The sequence below is a fragment of the Callospermophilus lateralis genome, chromosome 2 (assembly GCF_048772815.1).
Source record: "Callospermophilus lateralis isolate mCalLat2 chromosome 2, mCalLat2.hap1, whole genome shotgun sequence".
In the NCBI taxonomy this organism is placed as follows: domain Eukaryota; kingdom Metazoa; phylum Chordata; class Mammalia; order Rodentia; family Sciuridae; genus Callospermophilus; species Callospermophilus lateralis.
The window spans coordinates 5,135,965-5,152,398 of record NC_135306.1 but is presented as its reverse complement, the minus strand read 5'-3'; the positions used below and the strand labels follow the sequence as shown (position 1 = coordinate 5,152,398).

Below are 16,434 nucleotides of genomic sequence, written 5' to 3'. Positions count from 1 at the left end.
CTTCTCGCCTTCTCTTCCTTCCTGGGCCAAGCCCTCTCTGACCCCCAGATCAGACCCAGAGCCCTGGTTTGTGGCCCTGCAGCACCTTTGCACACTTGTGACCGTTTTTGTGTCATTCATGAAAACCCTACTGCTTCCCGGAGACAGGGACAGAGCTCTGAGCACGGGGCCCGGCTCTCGGTAACTGTGCATTGCCTGCAGCTGCTGTGGCTCTCCTGTCCTTGGCAAAACTCAGAGTACCAGGTACCATTGGCAACCTCCATTGGCTGACCTGTTATCCACCATCCACTACCCCTCCCTCTGACGAAATCAGACCTCAGACTGCATTCGATTGGGTTGCCGTCAACCACACCATATTCACAGATTTAAAAAGAGAGAGAGGGAAGGAAAACCCAGCTGCCACCTTAATGAAGTACTGTCACGGGGGAGGAGCTGGCCTGGCCCCAGGGACCCAGCATGATGCTCTTAGTGATGTCACCAATTCCATCATCTGGTGCCCAGAGAGGCCTGTGGCCGGGGCTCCACCTGCAGCCCATGGGACTAGGTCCACGCTGCCCAGGCCAAGGGGGCAGGCAGGCCTGGCTCCCAGGGGTCTGGACGGCTCAGAGGGAACCTGGTAAATTCAGGGGTTAAACCAGGACCCGACTCTGCCTGGGCCAGATGCTGAGGCCACAGCTGAGTCCAGAACAGCAGAACTACATTTCCCAGAGTGCCCTAGAGCCCAGGGACAAGCCATTGGCAGATTTAAATAGCCCAGGCCCAGGCAGCCAGGCGGCAGCTGTGGACTCGTCCACCTCCCTGCAGCTCCATTGGCGCTGGCCCGGCATGGGTGGGCTCATTGGCTGTCCAGCTGGCGCTGACATCCCCTCGGAGCCTGGTGGCAGCCGGAGGTAAACAGCCACATGCAATCCTCCACTCTATATTTAACAGCCGCTGCTGCGAAGCAGGCAGCGGCAGCCGGGCCGGCCCTTGCCTTTGGGGAGAAGGCCCTCGGAGTGCGAGCCGGGCTGGCACCGGCCTGCTCAGGGTGAGCGAGGTCACCATGCCAGCTTCCCAGAGCCGGGCCCGCGCCCGGGACCGCAGCAATGTCCTCAACAGGGCCGAGTTCCTGTCCCTGAACCAGCCCCCCAAGGGCACCCCAGAGCCCCGGAGCTCGGGCAGGAAGGCCTCGGGGCCCTCGGCGCAGCCCCCACCCACAGGTGACGGGGCCCGCGAGCGGCGCCAATCTCAGCAGCTGCCCGAGGAGGACTGCATGCAGCTGAACCCCTCCTTCAAGGGCATCGCCTTCAACTCCCTGCTGGCCATCGACATCTGCATGTCCAAGCGGCTGGGGGTATGTGCTGGCCGGGCTGCGTCCTGGGGCAGTGCCCGCTCCATGGTCAAGCTCATTGGCATCACCGGCCACGGCATCCCCTGGATTGGGGGTACCATCCTCTGCCTGGTGAAGAGCAGCACGCTGGCCGGCCAGGAGGTGCTCATGAACCTGCTCCTGGGTGAGTGTGCCCGCCGGCCCCGCCCCGCCCTGCAGGACCAGCAGGGCCTCAGAAGCCAGCTGGACTGAGCTAATGAGTTTAAGTAGGAAGGGCGCCCCAGAAACAGGCAGGCCTCTGGCCTGGGGAAGCCAGAGCCTGACACACCAAGGAGGCCCCTCGCAAAGTGAGGGCTGAGAGAAGGCAGAGGTCAGCGGGAAGCTCCAGGGGCCTGTTCTGGACAAAGGGCACCTCTGCTCAGGGGGCACCTGGGGCTGGGCAGTGGCCTCAAGGGCCTGAGGGGTGTCCTGGGCAGCAGGCGTCCTTGTTCGACTCCGCCCACAGCTGGGGTCCTTGTCCTTGACCAACACAGGCAGCACTTGTGATGCCCCCCAGAACCCCCACCCGGCTGGGTTCAGGGACCTGTAAGATGCCAGGCTTCTCCCCACAGGACCTGGGGTCCCTCCCACTCAGAGCCTCCTGGGGTCCTGACCTGCTCCTTCCCAGGAGAGTGGCTGACGTGGGGGGGCAGGGGGCACTGGTTATTGGTGTGTCTCCGATGTCTTGGCTGCCACCAGCCCCTCTCGGTTAGTACCGTCTGTCCTTGCCTGTTGCCCTGTGGGACCCATGTGGAAGACAAGCGCTCCTCCGCCCCCGTGCGACACCTCCAGATGCCCGGGGCACTCAGGGAATCAGCCTCCACCTCCAGGCCAAGCCTGGGAGGGTTTTCCCACCCCTCAACACATGGCCAGCATTCAGGGGACAGGCGGGCAAAACAACATGGTAACAGGAGTCTTGGTTCCAAAGGGGTGTGAGTTGGGCCACAGAGAACTTCCGTTCCAGAGGGAGTTATAGGGACTGAGTCTGGGGCCTGACGCTCAGGGGTGCCATGCGGGGAGGGAGGCAGAAACAACCAGAAACCTGGGGAGGAGCTGGCTGGGTCCACCACTGCCTAAGCCTCTCGTTTTTATCACTAAGTTATTATTATTATTATTTTATTCCAAATAAAAAGTCTTGCGATGCCAAGCACAGTAGCCCACACCTGTAATCCCAGGGGCTCAGGAGGCTGAGTCAGAAGGATTGTGAGTTCAAAGCCACCTCAGCAACTTAGCAAGGTCCGAAGCAACTCATGAGACCCTGTCGCTAAATAAAATATAATAAAGGGCTGGGCATGTGGCTCAGTGGTTAAGCGCCCCTGGGTTCTATCTCTAGTACCCTCAAAAAAAGTCCCGTGAGTTTTGTGCCCCCTGTCATTCCCATTTTACAGATTAGGAAACTGAGGCTCCTATAAATAAAGCACTCTGACCAAGCCTCAGCTTGGGATCTGCACCTGGCCTGCCTGACCTACAGGCCTCTGCTCTCTGCAGGTGATTTACCAGGACCTTGGGAGGGAGGGACAGAGTCTGGTGGGCAGAATCTGCTCCCACTCTAGGTTTCTCTGGTGCCCACAAGAGCCATGGAGGGCTGTGGCTTGAGAACACTGTGCTGGAGTTAGGTTGCCTGGTGCCCGAGGTGGGACAGGGACGCGCTCTCCGGGGCCTGGGCTCCAGACCCCATGGGCTCCTGCCTGCCTTCCCCAGGAGGTGACACAGGGGATGGTGCTGAGCTTTGCTGAGTGTTTACTGTATGCCAAGCTGTGCGTGAACCACACGGCACTTTGCACCTGCACCATGACCTCTGAGCATTTAAAGAGGAAGAAACTGGGGCTGGGGCTGGGGCTCAGGGGCAGAGCACTTGCCTAGCACACGTGAGGCACTGGGTTCGATCCCCAGCAACACATATAAGCAAAATAAAGATATGTGTCCACCTAGAAGTAAAAAATAAATATTAAAAAATAAGAAGAACCTGAGCCCAGGGTAATGGTGCTGCAGCTAGCCAGGGGCGCAGGCGTTATTCTACCTTTACTTTGCCCCTTCCTGAGGAGGGTGAGGGAACTTCGGGCAGGTGAGGATCAGGGAAGAAATCAGGGTCTCAGCTGTCCCCAGACAGTAGGTGCTCCGGTAAGGGGGTAAGGGGTGGCTCCCCACCAGAGGGGTGTGCTAGCAGCTGCTCCCTTCACCACCTAAAGTAGCTCCTCTTCAGTCTGTGCCTCACGCACGAGCATCGGCTTTTAGGAAAGCTCCGCCTGAGGCTGGGTTTGCTCGGGGATAGAGTGCTTGCCTAGTGTGCACCTGCCTAGTGTGCGCTTGCCTAGTGTGCAGGAGGCCCCGGGATCAAGCCCTGGTACTGGAAGAAAAAAATAGAAATTAGGCCTGCCCCAGGTGTTTAAAAATTTGCAACTCACTTGTTGGATTAGGTTTCTGGCTCTTGGCAGCTCTTAGCTGCTATGGGCCCAGGAGTGTGTGCCCCACAGGGCAGAGAACAAGATTGGAGACGCTCCCCTTCTTTTTTTTTTTTTTTTTTTTTGGTACTGGAAATTGAACTCAGGGGCTGTTGACCACTGAGCCCATCCCAGCCCTATTCTGTATTTTATTTAGAGACAGGGTCTCGCTGAGTTGCTTAGTGCCTTGCCATTGCTGAGGCTGGCTTGGAACTTGCAACCCTCCTGCGTCTGCCTCCTGAGCAGCTGGGATTACAGGTGTGTGCCACCATGCCCAGCCATGCCTCCCTTCTGAAGTGACAGTCACTTTTTAAATCTTTAAGGACATCATTTATTGAGCTTCCTTATGTACTACTTGCTGTCAACAGCTAGGATTTTAGATTGCAAAAAGCCTCCTGGATGATCTTCGAGGGCAATGTCAATATGTCCATTTGACAGATGAGTAGACTGGGCTCAGGAGGACCAGGTGACCTGCCCACCCTCACAGCTGTGCGGGTTGGTCCAGGAACCAGATCCAAGGCCTCCGGGCTGCAAGCCACACCTTCCCCTCACCGCGGCCTGAGGCGCAGATGTGTCACCCTTAGGCTCACTCCACTGCGGCCTGAGCAGGTCTGGGAGGAGGTTTTCTGTCTGTGTGTCCAGGTGCCAAGACCATCACAGATGAGGACCTGCCACAGAACAGCTGCTCTCGCTGGCCAGGTGGAGCAGGCGGGTCTGGGCCAGGAAGCAGCTTGGTGGGAAAACACTGCCTCCAATGCCAACAGTAGGCTCTCGCCCTGCAGCTCTGCCCTGACCCCCAGGAGGACTGTGGACCCCCGTCTCTACCTCAGGAAAGCTGGCTGTCCCCTGAGCAGGAACTGCAGTCACCCATTGCCATTTAGTCTTTGGAGGGGCTGGGGTGACTTCCAGTCCTGGCGCTCAGGCGCTGGGGTCAGACGGGGCTTGTCCAAGTCCCTGCTCTGACCCGTACTCTGTGCAAACTTGGTTCCCACTCTGGCTGTGTCTCAGGATCTGTGCAATGAGGGCACAGGGCGGTGCTGGGGGTTCCAAGGAAGCTGGTTAAGTACAAGGCCAAAGTCATGGTTGCCTGGAGCATGAGGGAGCCCTCGGCCAGCCCTGCCCACCCCCTCTGCCCCAGAGCGTGGCCGACTTCCTGGGCAGTCTCCTCCTGGGGCCTAGGAAGGGTGCCAGCTAGGCCAGAGAATCCCTGTCCTCGGCTCTGCTCACCTCGCAGCAGTGGTCCCTTGCCCTCCCCCTCCCCCCGTCTCCCTCCCTCCGCAGTACACTCTGCCATGGCTCCAACTTGCCAGGCCAGAAGCAATCTTAGCAGCTGGAAAAAGTAGACTCAGGGTTGGGGTTGTGGCTCAGTGGTGGAGGGCTGGCCTGGCATGTGCAGGGCCCTGGGTTCGATCCTCAGCACCATATGAAAATAAAGATTAAAAAAAAAAAAATGACCTCAACCAGACCTGGGTACAAATCCCAGCCTTGCTGTGGGCTCAGGCAAGGACTTCACCTCTTGAAGCCTCAGTTTCCTCATCTGTTAAGTGGGTTGTTGGGAGTCTTCACTGAAGAATCACACAGTGTTTGGCGTGTACTAATGCTGGGTGATGCTTGTGTAACTACAATTGTTATCAGCAGCAGCAGCAGTGTTGACACCATCATTATCAGAAGGCCCAGGCCACCTCCTGCCAGGTCCTCTCCGGCTTGAAGTGCCAGTAAAATGACCCCACGCTCCTTCTTATCCCTCCCCTGTAGCCCCAGCTTGATGAACCCAAGGGAGTTAGGTGACAGGTAGCCAACCCATCCCCGTTCACCAACCTTGTCCTCCTTCCTTATGGGCCTCTTCTGGGGTGGGAAATGCTCTATGTCTTGTTGCCATGATCTGAGTCCTTTATTAAAGTGTGTGGGTTTTTTTTTTTTTTTGGTCCTGGGGATTGAACACCCAACAGTGCTTAACCACTGAGCCACATCCCCAGCCCTTTTTATTTTTTTATGTTGAAACAGAGTCTCCCTAAATTGCTGAGACTGGCTTTGAACTCGCAATCCTCCTGCCTCAGCCTCCTAAGCTGCTGGGTTTACAGGTGTGTGCCTCCTGTCAAAATTTTCCTGAATATGAAAACAGTCCATTTGTATAGGTCATTCTTTGTTTGTTAGGGTGATACATGTGTGTTGGGGTGGGGTGCAGCTCCTTGGTGGAGTACATGCTTTGTCACGCATGAGGACCTGGCTTTGATTTATATGAACATACAAGTTATTTCAATAATTTTTGTGTGCGGCTCAGTGGCATTAAGCTCAGTGCCATGCAACTGTCACCACCGTCACCACCGTCCACCTCCAGAACATGTTCATCAATAAAACTAACCCCCCTTTGCTCCCTCCCCCCTACACCCAGGAGCCACCACGTGGTGGCTTTCTGTCCCTATGCATTTGGCTCTAGGGACCTAATGTAGGTGGACCCCATAGTATTTGTCCTCCTGTAACTGGCTTATGTCACATAATGTCCCCAGGGTTCATCTACGCGATAGCACAGGTCAGAATTGCCTTCCCTTTTGTGGCTGAAGAGTAAGTAGTCTGTGTGATGCTGGATCTCGGCTTGTGCCAGCGTCTGTCGCCCTGTGGCGATTGTGCCTGAGGCTGCCCTGAGTCCTGCTGTCCCTTCATCTCTTCCTCCTGTGAACTCAGTGGAACTGCTGAATCCAATGGTGATTCTGTGCAGCTGTTTGGAGACCGGGGCCATTTTCCTTGGTGGCAGTCCTGTCTTGTGTTCCAGGGGCTCCAGGTTCCCCACACCCTCGCCAACACTTGATCTGATTTTTCTCACAGAACCCTCCTCTCACTGAGGCTGGATTTGGGGTTCCCTAGTGGAGCCGAGCACCCTCTCGTGATTCTCTCTTACCGCGAGAGGTGATTCAAGCAACACTGGGCTCAGCCTCATGTCGCCCCACCAGGCCTTCCCCGAGCACGGTGCTTCTTCTGGAGTAGTAGTGCTCTGCCGTGGGGACGCGCCACGGTGATCTGGGGCGTGTTCAAGGAGGTGGAGCAGAGGGAGCTCCATCCAGACCAGACCCAGGAGGATTACATCAGGCGTTTTGCAACACGGAGGCTTGCTCCGTCGCGAAGATTGATGACGACGGCATCAGTCCCAGGTCGGGCAGACAGTCGCAGGGTGGACAGCCTTGCAGACGTGCTTTCTGTCTAAGGCTGTGGTGGCCTCTCTGCAAGCTGTGGCCCCCCTCAGCAGGACCTCTTCTTGCTCCTCCCAGCCTCTGGCTTCCCTGGGTCCTGCTGCAAGGACTGGCACCAGGGATCCCATTCCCACTCTTCCACAGGGATGGAGCTTGGAGAAAGGGAGCTGCCCTGCCCCCTGCCCCCAGGAAGGAGCTCTGCTGCAGCTGGCCGTTGTCTCTCCTGCTCTTCTGCCAGCTTGGCCTTTGCTCTCAGGGAGACACCTGCTAGGCTGCGAGCTCCCATCTGGAATCCTCGTCCCAGCCACCGGTCTGTGCCGACGCAGGGAACCGGCTCCCCGAGCCTCGTGTACCTTCCCCAGCCATCCTGAAGCACCCACCCACCCAGGCCCCCTCGGCCGACCCTCCAGCTCTCCCTTCCCCTGCCCACCAGCTCTTGCTCTTGGGGACAACTTAGGTGATAACCCATCCACGAGGCTCGTGTGACCTGTCCCTTACTGAGAGATTCAGGCTGATCCATGTCTTTAGACAGATTCGCTCCAGCTCCAGGAGGTAAAATCTCCCCTCCCGTCCCCAGCTTTGCTTCTTGTCTCAGTGGGGCTCAGTGTGACCATGGGTCCCCCAGGTCTTTGGCCACCCTGACCAGGTCCTATATACACAGCCATGGCAGCCACCCTGGATTTGGATGCCATAGAAAGGAACCAACTCACTGTGCAGAGGTGCGGCCGGGTCTGCACAGTCCATTTCTGAGACTCAGGCCCAGCAGCGCTTGGTACTGTGCTGTGGAGGAGGCAGTGGGGGACGCCATACTGACGATGCCCATGTTCATCTTTAGAGCTAGCTTGGCATGCGGAGTCCTCAGGGGAGAGAGTGGAAACCCCCTGAGGGCACACAATAGCTCAAAGTCACTGAGGCCCGGGAGCAGAAGACAAGCCGGGACCCACTCCCAGTGCCCTGGCCTCCAGGGGCTCGGCTGACTCAGGAGGCAGGTGCCTGGGCGGGAGAGGCTACATGTGTGCACGTGCACACACACACACACACACACACACATACACACGCTTCTCACACCAACCAAGCAGAGTCCCAACGCTAAAATCTGGCACATTTCCTGCCTCCCCAATTCCCCTCACCAACCTCTCTGCTCACCCAGTGCTCCCCAGGGCCCGTGTCCTTCTGCAGGGCTGCCCTGATGCTTACGAATAACTGTGTGTGTGTGTGTGTGTGTGTGTGTGTGTGTGTGTGTGAGAGAGAGAGAGAGAGAGAGAGAGAGAGAGAGAGAGAGACAGAGAGTGTGTGTGTTTAAATGTACCCTTTCAGCCGCTCCTAAGTTTATTGGCATTAAACATGCGCATCACTGTGTGGCCACCATCCATCTCCAGAACCTTCTCACCTTGCAAACCGAAGCTCTGTGCCCTGAAATGTCAGCTCTTCACTGCCCCCCAGCTCCTGGCGGCCCCTATGCTACTTGCCACTATGAATTCAAACCCTCTAGGTCCCTTGTGTGAGTGGAGTCCTACAGTAGTGGTCCTTTTGCAAAAATAACTTTTAAAAATGTGCGGAAGGATACATATTCATTATAAGAGAGAATTAGTGCGTGATTACAAAAAAAAAAAAAAACAAACAAAGTCACCCTTAGTCCTCCTGCCCAGTGAAGAGCGAGCGCAGGGGACCTGCCGCAGGCACACTCACCCCTCCGGCACACTCACCCCGCAGGCACACTCACCCCGCAGGCACACTCATCCCGCAGGCACACTCATCCCGCAGGCACACTCACCCCTGCAGGCACACTCACCCCGCAGGCACACTCACCCTGCAGGCACACTCACGGCTAGTGCAGCCTGGGCTCCCCCGCAGGCCCTGCAGTTTTCTGATCTGCTTCTTGCACTCCGCTCACCCACCGCCCTCCTTCGGTGGTGATGAATGGACATCAGCCACATCCACATGATGTGCCAAGCGTCCTGTTGTCTAGACAGCCATGGCTGGTCCCATCTGTCTCCCCCTGAAGGGCACTGGGTCATTTCATGGTTCTCAGCGTCATAAATAATGCTGCCGTGGACATCCCAACCAGGAGTGCCCCTGCACATCCTTAAGGATCTCAAAGGGGACTGTCCAAGGGACATGTGGTGTGAAGACTTCTGATTCTGAAGCCAAATGCCCTTTAGGAAGACCAACTTGCCTCACCCCAGCCATGCAGGCCTGGGTTTGTCTCTAAGAGGCAGGGTTGACCCCCAGGCCAGAAGCACCAGGACCCCTCCTGGCCAGCAAGGGACATTGGTCCACAGGCCTGTCCCCCTGCCAGCTAACCAGGATCCCCTGGAAGCCCTGTCCTGCTCCTGAGGGTCACAGTGGAACAGCCCCCAGCTTCCCTCCCCCTCCCCAGCTCTGATTTCCCAGAGCCCTGTGGCTGAGCAGCCTGTCCCAGCACACCCTCAAGGGGACAGCACGCCAAACCCAAAGGCCACCACACCCTGTCCTCCCCCTCCCCCCGCCCCGTGGTCCCCAGTGCCCAGCCATCAGCACACAAGTGGTGCTCTGACTTCCAAGGCCCCAGAGGCACGGCTTGCAAACCCCAGCAGCTCCTCTCTGGGAAAGCTTGGGCTCCTGCCAGGCCCGGGATCCCTGACCACCCCAGGCCCCAAGGACCTCGGAGTGGGGAAGGAGGACAGGAGGGAGGTTCTCATCCTGCTCTGGGGGCTGGCAGCCCCCAGGACAGCAGGGCCTTGGGAATAGGAGGAGCTCCAGGAGAGCAGGGCCTCCTGCATGGGAGGAGCAAGGCACTGAGGGTGGAGATGTTGGGTGGACATCATGAGAGGCCCTGTCGTCCTCTGCTGTGGTCACAGGTGACATCCATTTATTATCCCTGACTCTGTGTGGCCCTCAGAGCAGCCTCTGAGCTGATCCCCAGGTGTCAGTGAGGGAAGGGAGACTCGAAGGGATGCATGTGCCAAGGTCACGCAATTTGCAAGTAGTGACTCTGACACTGATCTTTGATTCTGAAACCCAAGTGCACAGCCACCACCCTGGTTGATCACAAAAACGGAGGCCCAGAGAGGTTAAGTGACCTGCCGGAATCACACAGGAAGAGTGGTTAAGTGACTGCCAGCCTTCCTGACCTTCGCCCCTGAGCCTCCCACCAGGTGGACCTTTTGTTCCATGGGGGTCTCCTTGATCCCTCTAAGCCAAGGACAGGGTGTAAGTCAGCAAACCTTTCTGTGTGGAATTCGTAGAATCTTGAGAGGTAGCGTCATTTGCTTCTATTTCTGGGCGCCAGATTACACTCTGAGGGTGTTGGCATCGCCTCAGTCTCACTGTGGGCTGGCCACACGGGAGGAGGGGAGAGGCCCTGCAGGGGGAGCTGGATGGAGCATGGCGGGGGATGGGGTGGGAGGCCAGGGAGGCTGTGGGCTCTGGAGGAAAGCCATCCTGTCCAGTGGACACCGCTTCTATTTACAACCCTCAAAACCAGGTGGGAAAGGTCACTGCCCGCCAGCCCCGAAATAACATCATTCTCTGGGTAAGCACTTGGGAGCTGCCCACCTCCCCCTCGGCTGCAGGGCCCTGCCAGACTGGCCCACCAGCCCTGGGCCTGGCATATGCCTGGACCCCCCAAAACAGTGATGGCCAAGAACTGGGGGTCAGGTGAGTGACGGAACCAGGCCCAGGATGGGCTGGGCCAACTGGATGGTAGGCTGGGCCTGATAACCCTGAGGCACAGGGCAGGGAGGGCACAGTGTCCACCCTGTTATGGCCTCAGAGATGCCTCCTGCCAGATGTATCAGCAGCTTCCCCAAGGCCCAGACATGGGATTTCTCAAACCAGGGGACACGGGCAACCTCTGAGGTGTCCCCAGCAGGCAAAGGAGGGTCAGACACCAGATACCATTTTCCTCTGCTTCATGTTCTGGGTATTTTTTTGGGGGGTACTAGAGATTGAACACGGGGTGCTCCACCACTGAACCACATCCCCAGCCTTTTTGTTTTTTTATTTGGAGACAGGTGACCGTCCCTCCTGAACCCAGCAGCTCTCCACGGGGCACCTCTGCTGGGGAGGTGGGCTTTACACTGGGCAGTTCCAGTCCTGGTTTTCACCTGATCCACCTGGTCACCAACCGGGCAGATGCCCAGATCTTCTAGTGACTGGTGGCATCGACTCTGGGCCTGATTCTAGTCTGGTGCACATTAGCTGCCCCCAGAGTCTCAGCACCCAGACCCTGGCCATTCCCTGGGAGGCTCTCGCCTCGTCACTGGGGCCCCGTCACTTGACCCGCTGGGACCTCAGTGAAGACAACTCTTTCATCCACGCACCTGCCTCAGGCCCCCCAGGCCCCAGGGCAGGCCAGACCTGGCCTTAGGAAGGACATATAAGGTCCCCACACAGGTTTGCCACCTGCTTCCTGTTCACCATTAGCTCGTTTTGTCCCGTGATGGCCTATGTCCGTGGGAAGATGGAGGGCCTGGTTCTTAATAGAAGACAGGACTCAAAACTCACTTGTGACTCTGGGCCTGTGAATCTAACCCCCTCCCCAGGTCACTTCATTGTCATTCCCCTAGTGGGGGAGACTGTCCCCCAGGTCATTCTTGGGGTCTTGCAGGTGAGGGAGGGCCTCACAGGGCTGCAGAAGTCCTCCTGGCCTGGACTTCCCTGCTGTCCCACTAGGCTGAGGGCACCCAGTGGGCCAGGGATCATTTGCAGCTGCCTCCCTCCGGCTTCCCCTTGCTGGAAATCTGGCTGTCCCCAGTCCTTCTCTCCTCTAGGACTGGGACTGCCCCCAGACTCCAGAGGGCTCCAAATCCTGGCCTGGGTCAGCAGCACCTGGGCTGGTTAGCCACAATTCAACCCCAAGCTGAGGCTGGACTTTGAGCAGCAGCCCTGCCAGGGGACAGTGGAAGGCTGAGGAGTCCCTGGTGACCAAGGGGCAGTGTGGACAGCCAGGGCCTCACACTTTTAGCGGTGGAAGTGGGGACATTGGCATGGCAAAACTTCCAAAAGCAGGGCTTGGAGCTGCATGTGAGCATGCTGATGCTTTCACCACATCTACACTCCACACAAGGGGAGGAGGGTCTGGACAGGGCTCCTCTGGTGGCAGGATCCCAGGGGCCTTCAGCTCTAACTGTGGAAGTGTCCACTTGACCAGCAGCCACTGTTTCTTTTCATTTCTTTGGGCAGCTGCTGAGACCCAGCAGCTCTGACGCCTGGTGGCATGCCACCATGTTCCAGGAAGGCTCCAGCCAGGCCACCTTGACCTGGAGTCACAATCCCTGACCTGAGCTGCCCTTGGGCAGGGGTGGGTGGGTGGGTGGAGGCCTTGAGAGGAAACACTTGGCCTGGTTTGCTGGGGAGGAGTGACCACCATCTCCATCTCACGGGTGAGGGAATTAGGTGACCCAAATAGGGACACACAGCACTGCACCTGTTTCTGGGGGTGTCTTCCCTGTCCCCAAAGAAGGGCTTATGGGTGCTGTGACCCCATGGGGTCTCCTGGGTCACTGATGCCAGGGAAACATAAGGGCCAGAGGTGTAGGTTCCCCCGGTGACTCTGCAACTACCCCGAGGTGTGTCCTGGCCTGCCAATGCCACCTGCAACCACAGAGGGCCTTTGTGAGGGTGGGAGCTGTTTGCCCAAAGCCCTCATAGGTGGCTGTCCATGCCACTGTGACCAGCTGGGTGAAACTGCCACCCTGGCACGGGCCTTCGTCTAACTGCACAGAGAGGCAGAGCAGACCCACACAGGAGGGTGGCAGCAGAGACATGATGGAGACCCCGGCCTTTCCAATGCTTCCAAAACGGGGGATGAGCCCACCCTCTGGCTAAGAGTCTCAGGCCAGTGAGTCACCAAGCATTTGGTAACTGCTGCTCTATTAGATCAGGGGACAAACCTGAGAACAATCAGGCATGGCCCCAGCCTCCATGAGCCAAAGGTGCAGGGGGAGGTGTGGCAGAGGCACCAGCCGCTCACCACTGCGGGGTCCTTGGTGACACTGGGCATGGAGTGTGCACACTTCAGGGCCTATCCTCCCTGCGAGGCCAGCACAGGCCTCCTGAGGTGGTGACATTGAGGCTGAGGCCTGAAGTATGCTGGTGAGTCAGGGGGTTGGAAAGGGGCAGAACATTCCAGAAAGGAGGAGCAACAAGTAGGAATGCTCCACACTGCCAGGCCCCGCCTCACCCACTGCAGAGTGGGGACGGCTGCCACAGTGGAGAGCAGTTTGGGTGCCTCGAAAAGCCACAGAGTCACCCTGTCACCCAACTGTCCCAGTCCTAAGTGCACACCCCAAGGAACCGAGAGCAGAGACCCCCCCAACAGATGCTCACGCACAAGGTCCACGGGAGCATTGTCCCCAGTGGCCAAGTGGAAACAAACCAGTGTCCACTGCCAGGTGACGATCGGTGGCATAGCCACCGGGTGGATCACCGTTCCGCCACACAGAGGATGACGTGTCCATGTGAGCTACCACGTGGGTGGGTGAACCCAGGAAACGTCACGGTGGGGGAGCCAAGCACAGCAGCCCCTGGGGGAGCAGTCCAGGAGAGGCTCCTCCTGGACCGAGAGCCAGAGGCAGGCTGGACTGGGGGCGGGGCGGGGCGGGGCTGGGCGGAGCAAAAGGGGGCGTGGCTGGAGGGCGGGCGGGGCGGGGCGGGGCCTGACGCCTTAGGACCTCCTTAGGCCTCCTTAAGGGTTTCCTGCTGGGGCGACGGGAGGTTCTGGAAGTAGCTGGCTGGTCTGGTGGCAGACTTTGTGAACACACAAAATGTCACTGAACTGTGCTCTCTAGCGTGGTTAATGGCACAAGACCTCAGTGTCCCTTTAACTTTTTAAAAATGAGGGTAGCCGTGCCACGCTGTCAGAGCTGGGGAAATCTTTGGAGAGGTCCTTTCAGGGCCCGCGTCTCTGCACGGGAGCCCTCCAGGTCCCCGTGGCTGCTCACCAGCTGCCCACACTTTCTGTCCTCTGGCACCTTTGCTGAAGGCCTCAAGAGCAAAATGGGCCCCCGCCCTCAGGCTGCTAGTGAGTGGTAGTGGTAGGTGGGGGAGAGAAGAGAAAGGAAAAAATTAGAAAATGCAAAGTAGTCAGGTGGTGAGAAATGCTGTAAGGAAAATGAAGCAGGGCAGGGGGTTGTGATGGGGGCTTCTACAGGCAGACATAGAAGGAAACAGATGTCAGAAAGAACACTCCAGGTGGTGGGGCAGTGAGTGCAAAGGTCCTAGGCAGGAACCTGCCTGGAAGTCAGTGTGGCTGAGGGAGGTGATCAAAGGGGAGGTGAGGCTGGATGGGTCTTGGAGCCGGAACTTGGCCCACTTGGTGGCACCGACTACCCAGGGCCTCCTTCTCTCACCCACAGCTCTGCTCCTGGACATCATGACAGTGGCTGGGGTGCAGAAGCTCATCAAGCGGCGCGGCCCATTTGAGACGAGCCCCAGCCTGCTGGACTACCTCACCATGGACATCTACGCCTTCCCCGCTGGGCACGCCAGCCGTGCCGCCATGGTGTCCAAGTTCTTCCTCAGCCACCTGGTGCTGGCAGTGCCCCTTCGCATCCTGCTGGTGCTCTGGGCCTTCTGTGTGGGCCTGTCCCGCGTGATGATCGGACGCCACCACATCACGGATGTCCTCTCGGGCTTCGTCATCGGCTACTTCCAGTTCCGCCTGGTGGAGCTGGTCTGGATGTCCTCCAACACCTGCCAGATGCTCATCTCTGTCTGGTGACCCACCTGCTTGCCAGCCTGCCCACGGCCTGGGGCGTGGGGTGGCCGGGAGAGTGGCAGGAGGCAGGGTGGGTATGCAGGGAAGCAGGTGGCCCCGGTCACGGCTGCCTCGCCTCCACGTCCCCTCCTGGTTGGAGCTAGCAGTCTCAGGCTGGCCCCGTGACTGGCATGTTCTCAGTGCCACGCCTTTGGCCCCTTTTCCTGGACTCAGATGCCCTCTCCAGGCGGCCGGGGCCTGCCTGTGCGGTGGCCCTGCTTGACTGCCACTCCGGGGACACAGGTGGGAACACTCATGACAGCAGGACAGGCGCGGTCTCATCCTCTCACCGTCATGACTGTTGAGGGCTGGGTGGTGCCCACCACGCCACAGCACGATGCCCAGCGACTTCCCCCAAGCCCCGCAGTGCAGGTGGCATTGCCATTAACGGTCATCGATAGCTTCGGGCAGCACTTTTCCAAGGGTGCCCACGGGACGCCGGACGCCGGCGCTCCAGGGGAAGAGGGTGTTGTGGTCCAATACCTTTGGGAAGTGCTGCGCGCTCCGCCTGTAGGGCTCCAGGAGTCCTGCTCAACCTCGTGAAGCCATGTTTCCTGAACTTACTGGACCACAGGACCCTTTTCCTGAGGGACAGCTGTTGACCCCAGGAACGGCACTGCCCGAGAGCCAGAGGACCTGAGGTGCGAGCTGGCCTCCCTGAGGCCCAGACCCAGAACCTGGGGAGACCAGGAGCCTGCGCCCTCAGAGAGCCCGGTCCTGGCCCAGGGGCATCCGTGTGGCTTTGGCCCCCAGGGGCCGGACTCTGTGAGACCTAATAGGTCGTTTCCTGTCAGCCGTTGGGATGTGCGTTCACGTGACAATACAGATGACATGCAAACGGACACTTATAGTGTGGTTTCTACCTCATGGAAAGCCATAGCCCCGGACAGTGGCCTTCCCAGGAGGAGTGCCACAGCAGAGGGAGCTAGGCAGGGCCACCGTGCTGCTGGTCAGGGGTGACAGGCCAGGCTGGCCTGACCCTGGGCTTTTCCAGGCCGGTTGGCCCCCTCCCTGTCACTGCCTGGCGGTCATCAGCCCATTTAACATCCCTCAGCCCCTGACCACTCTGCCTGGGGCCGGGACAGTGAACCTGTGCTGGCTGTCCCCGGGAGCCAGAGGCCCCTGCTCCAGCCTCAGGCCCTCCCAGCTCCTTCCTCACTCATGACAGACCAGGTCCTGTTCCCCAGGAGGTGGACCAGCCACCAGGCAAACAGCCTGGCCCAAGGAGCAGCAATGAGCATGTGCAGGGTGGGAGGACCTGGCCACGGGGCATCAGGGCAGGGTAGATGGACCCGGCCACGGGGCATCATGGCAGGGGTCCCTGGAAGAGGAAGCCAAGGCCAGGATGCGGGGAGCAGGGGGCAGCAGAAGAAGGGCAGTGTGCTCCAGCAGAGGAGGCGGCCAGGAGGCCAGGAGGTCTGTCGCGGGTCAGCAGGAAGCCAGAGTGCAGGGTTGGGTGAGGGGGGGCTCTGAAAGTCATGGTGGGCCGTGGACCCCCCTCTCTGATGTGGGATGACCAGCAGGCCCAGCTCACAGATGAGAAAGATGAGGCCAGGAGACAGGGCCCTGGCCTGCCCGTGGTTGCCCCGGTGGCCTGCCCCCTGGCTTCTGCAGGAGGCCACCTTCCTCGTGCTCCATGGCTCCCCCTCTGTCACGGGACCTCATCCTAACTTCCATCATGATCACATCTGCAAAGACCCTGTTTCCAGAGAAGGATGC

The 16,434-nt window shown here is 58.7% G+C and overlaps 1 protein-coding gene across 1 annotated transcript; it reads left to right on the top strand.

The window, feature by feature from the left end:
- Positions 1-788: 788 nt before the first annotated feature.
- Plpp7 (phospholipid phosphatase 7 (inactive)) lies at positions 789-15,557 on the top strand. Its single transcript, XM_076843073.2, has 2 exons — positions 789-1,493; positions 14,315-15,557. Exons 1-2 carry the CDS (start codon positions 1,043-1,045, stop codon positions 14,677-14,679), a joined length of 816 nt encoding a protein of 271 aa, XP_076699188.1. The 5' UTR covers positions 789-1,042; the 3' UTR covers positions 14,680-15,557.
- Positions 15,558-16,434: the final 877 nt, after the last annotated feature.

What these genes read in the sequence shown, in the direction of transcription:
- Plpp7 (XM_076843073.2), top strand. Translation starts at nt 1,043, where the DNA reads ATGCCAGCTTCCCAGAGCCGGGCCCGCGCCCGGGACCGCAGCAATGTC. An exon ending in GCTCATGAACCTGCTCCTGG is followed by an intron (nt 1,494 to 14,314) that starts GTGAGTGTGCCC and finishes TCTCACCCACAG; the next exon opens with CTCTGCTCCTGGACATCATG.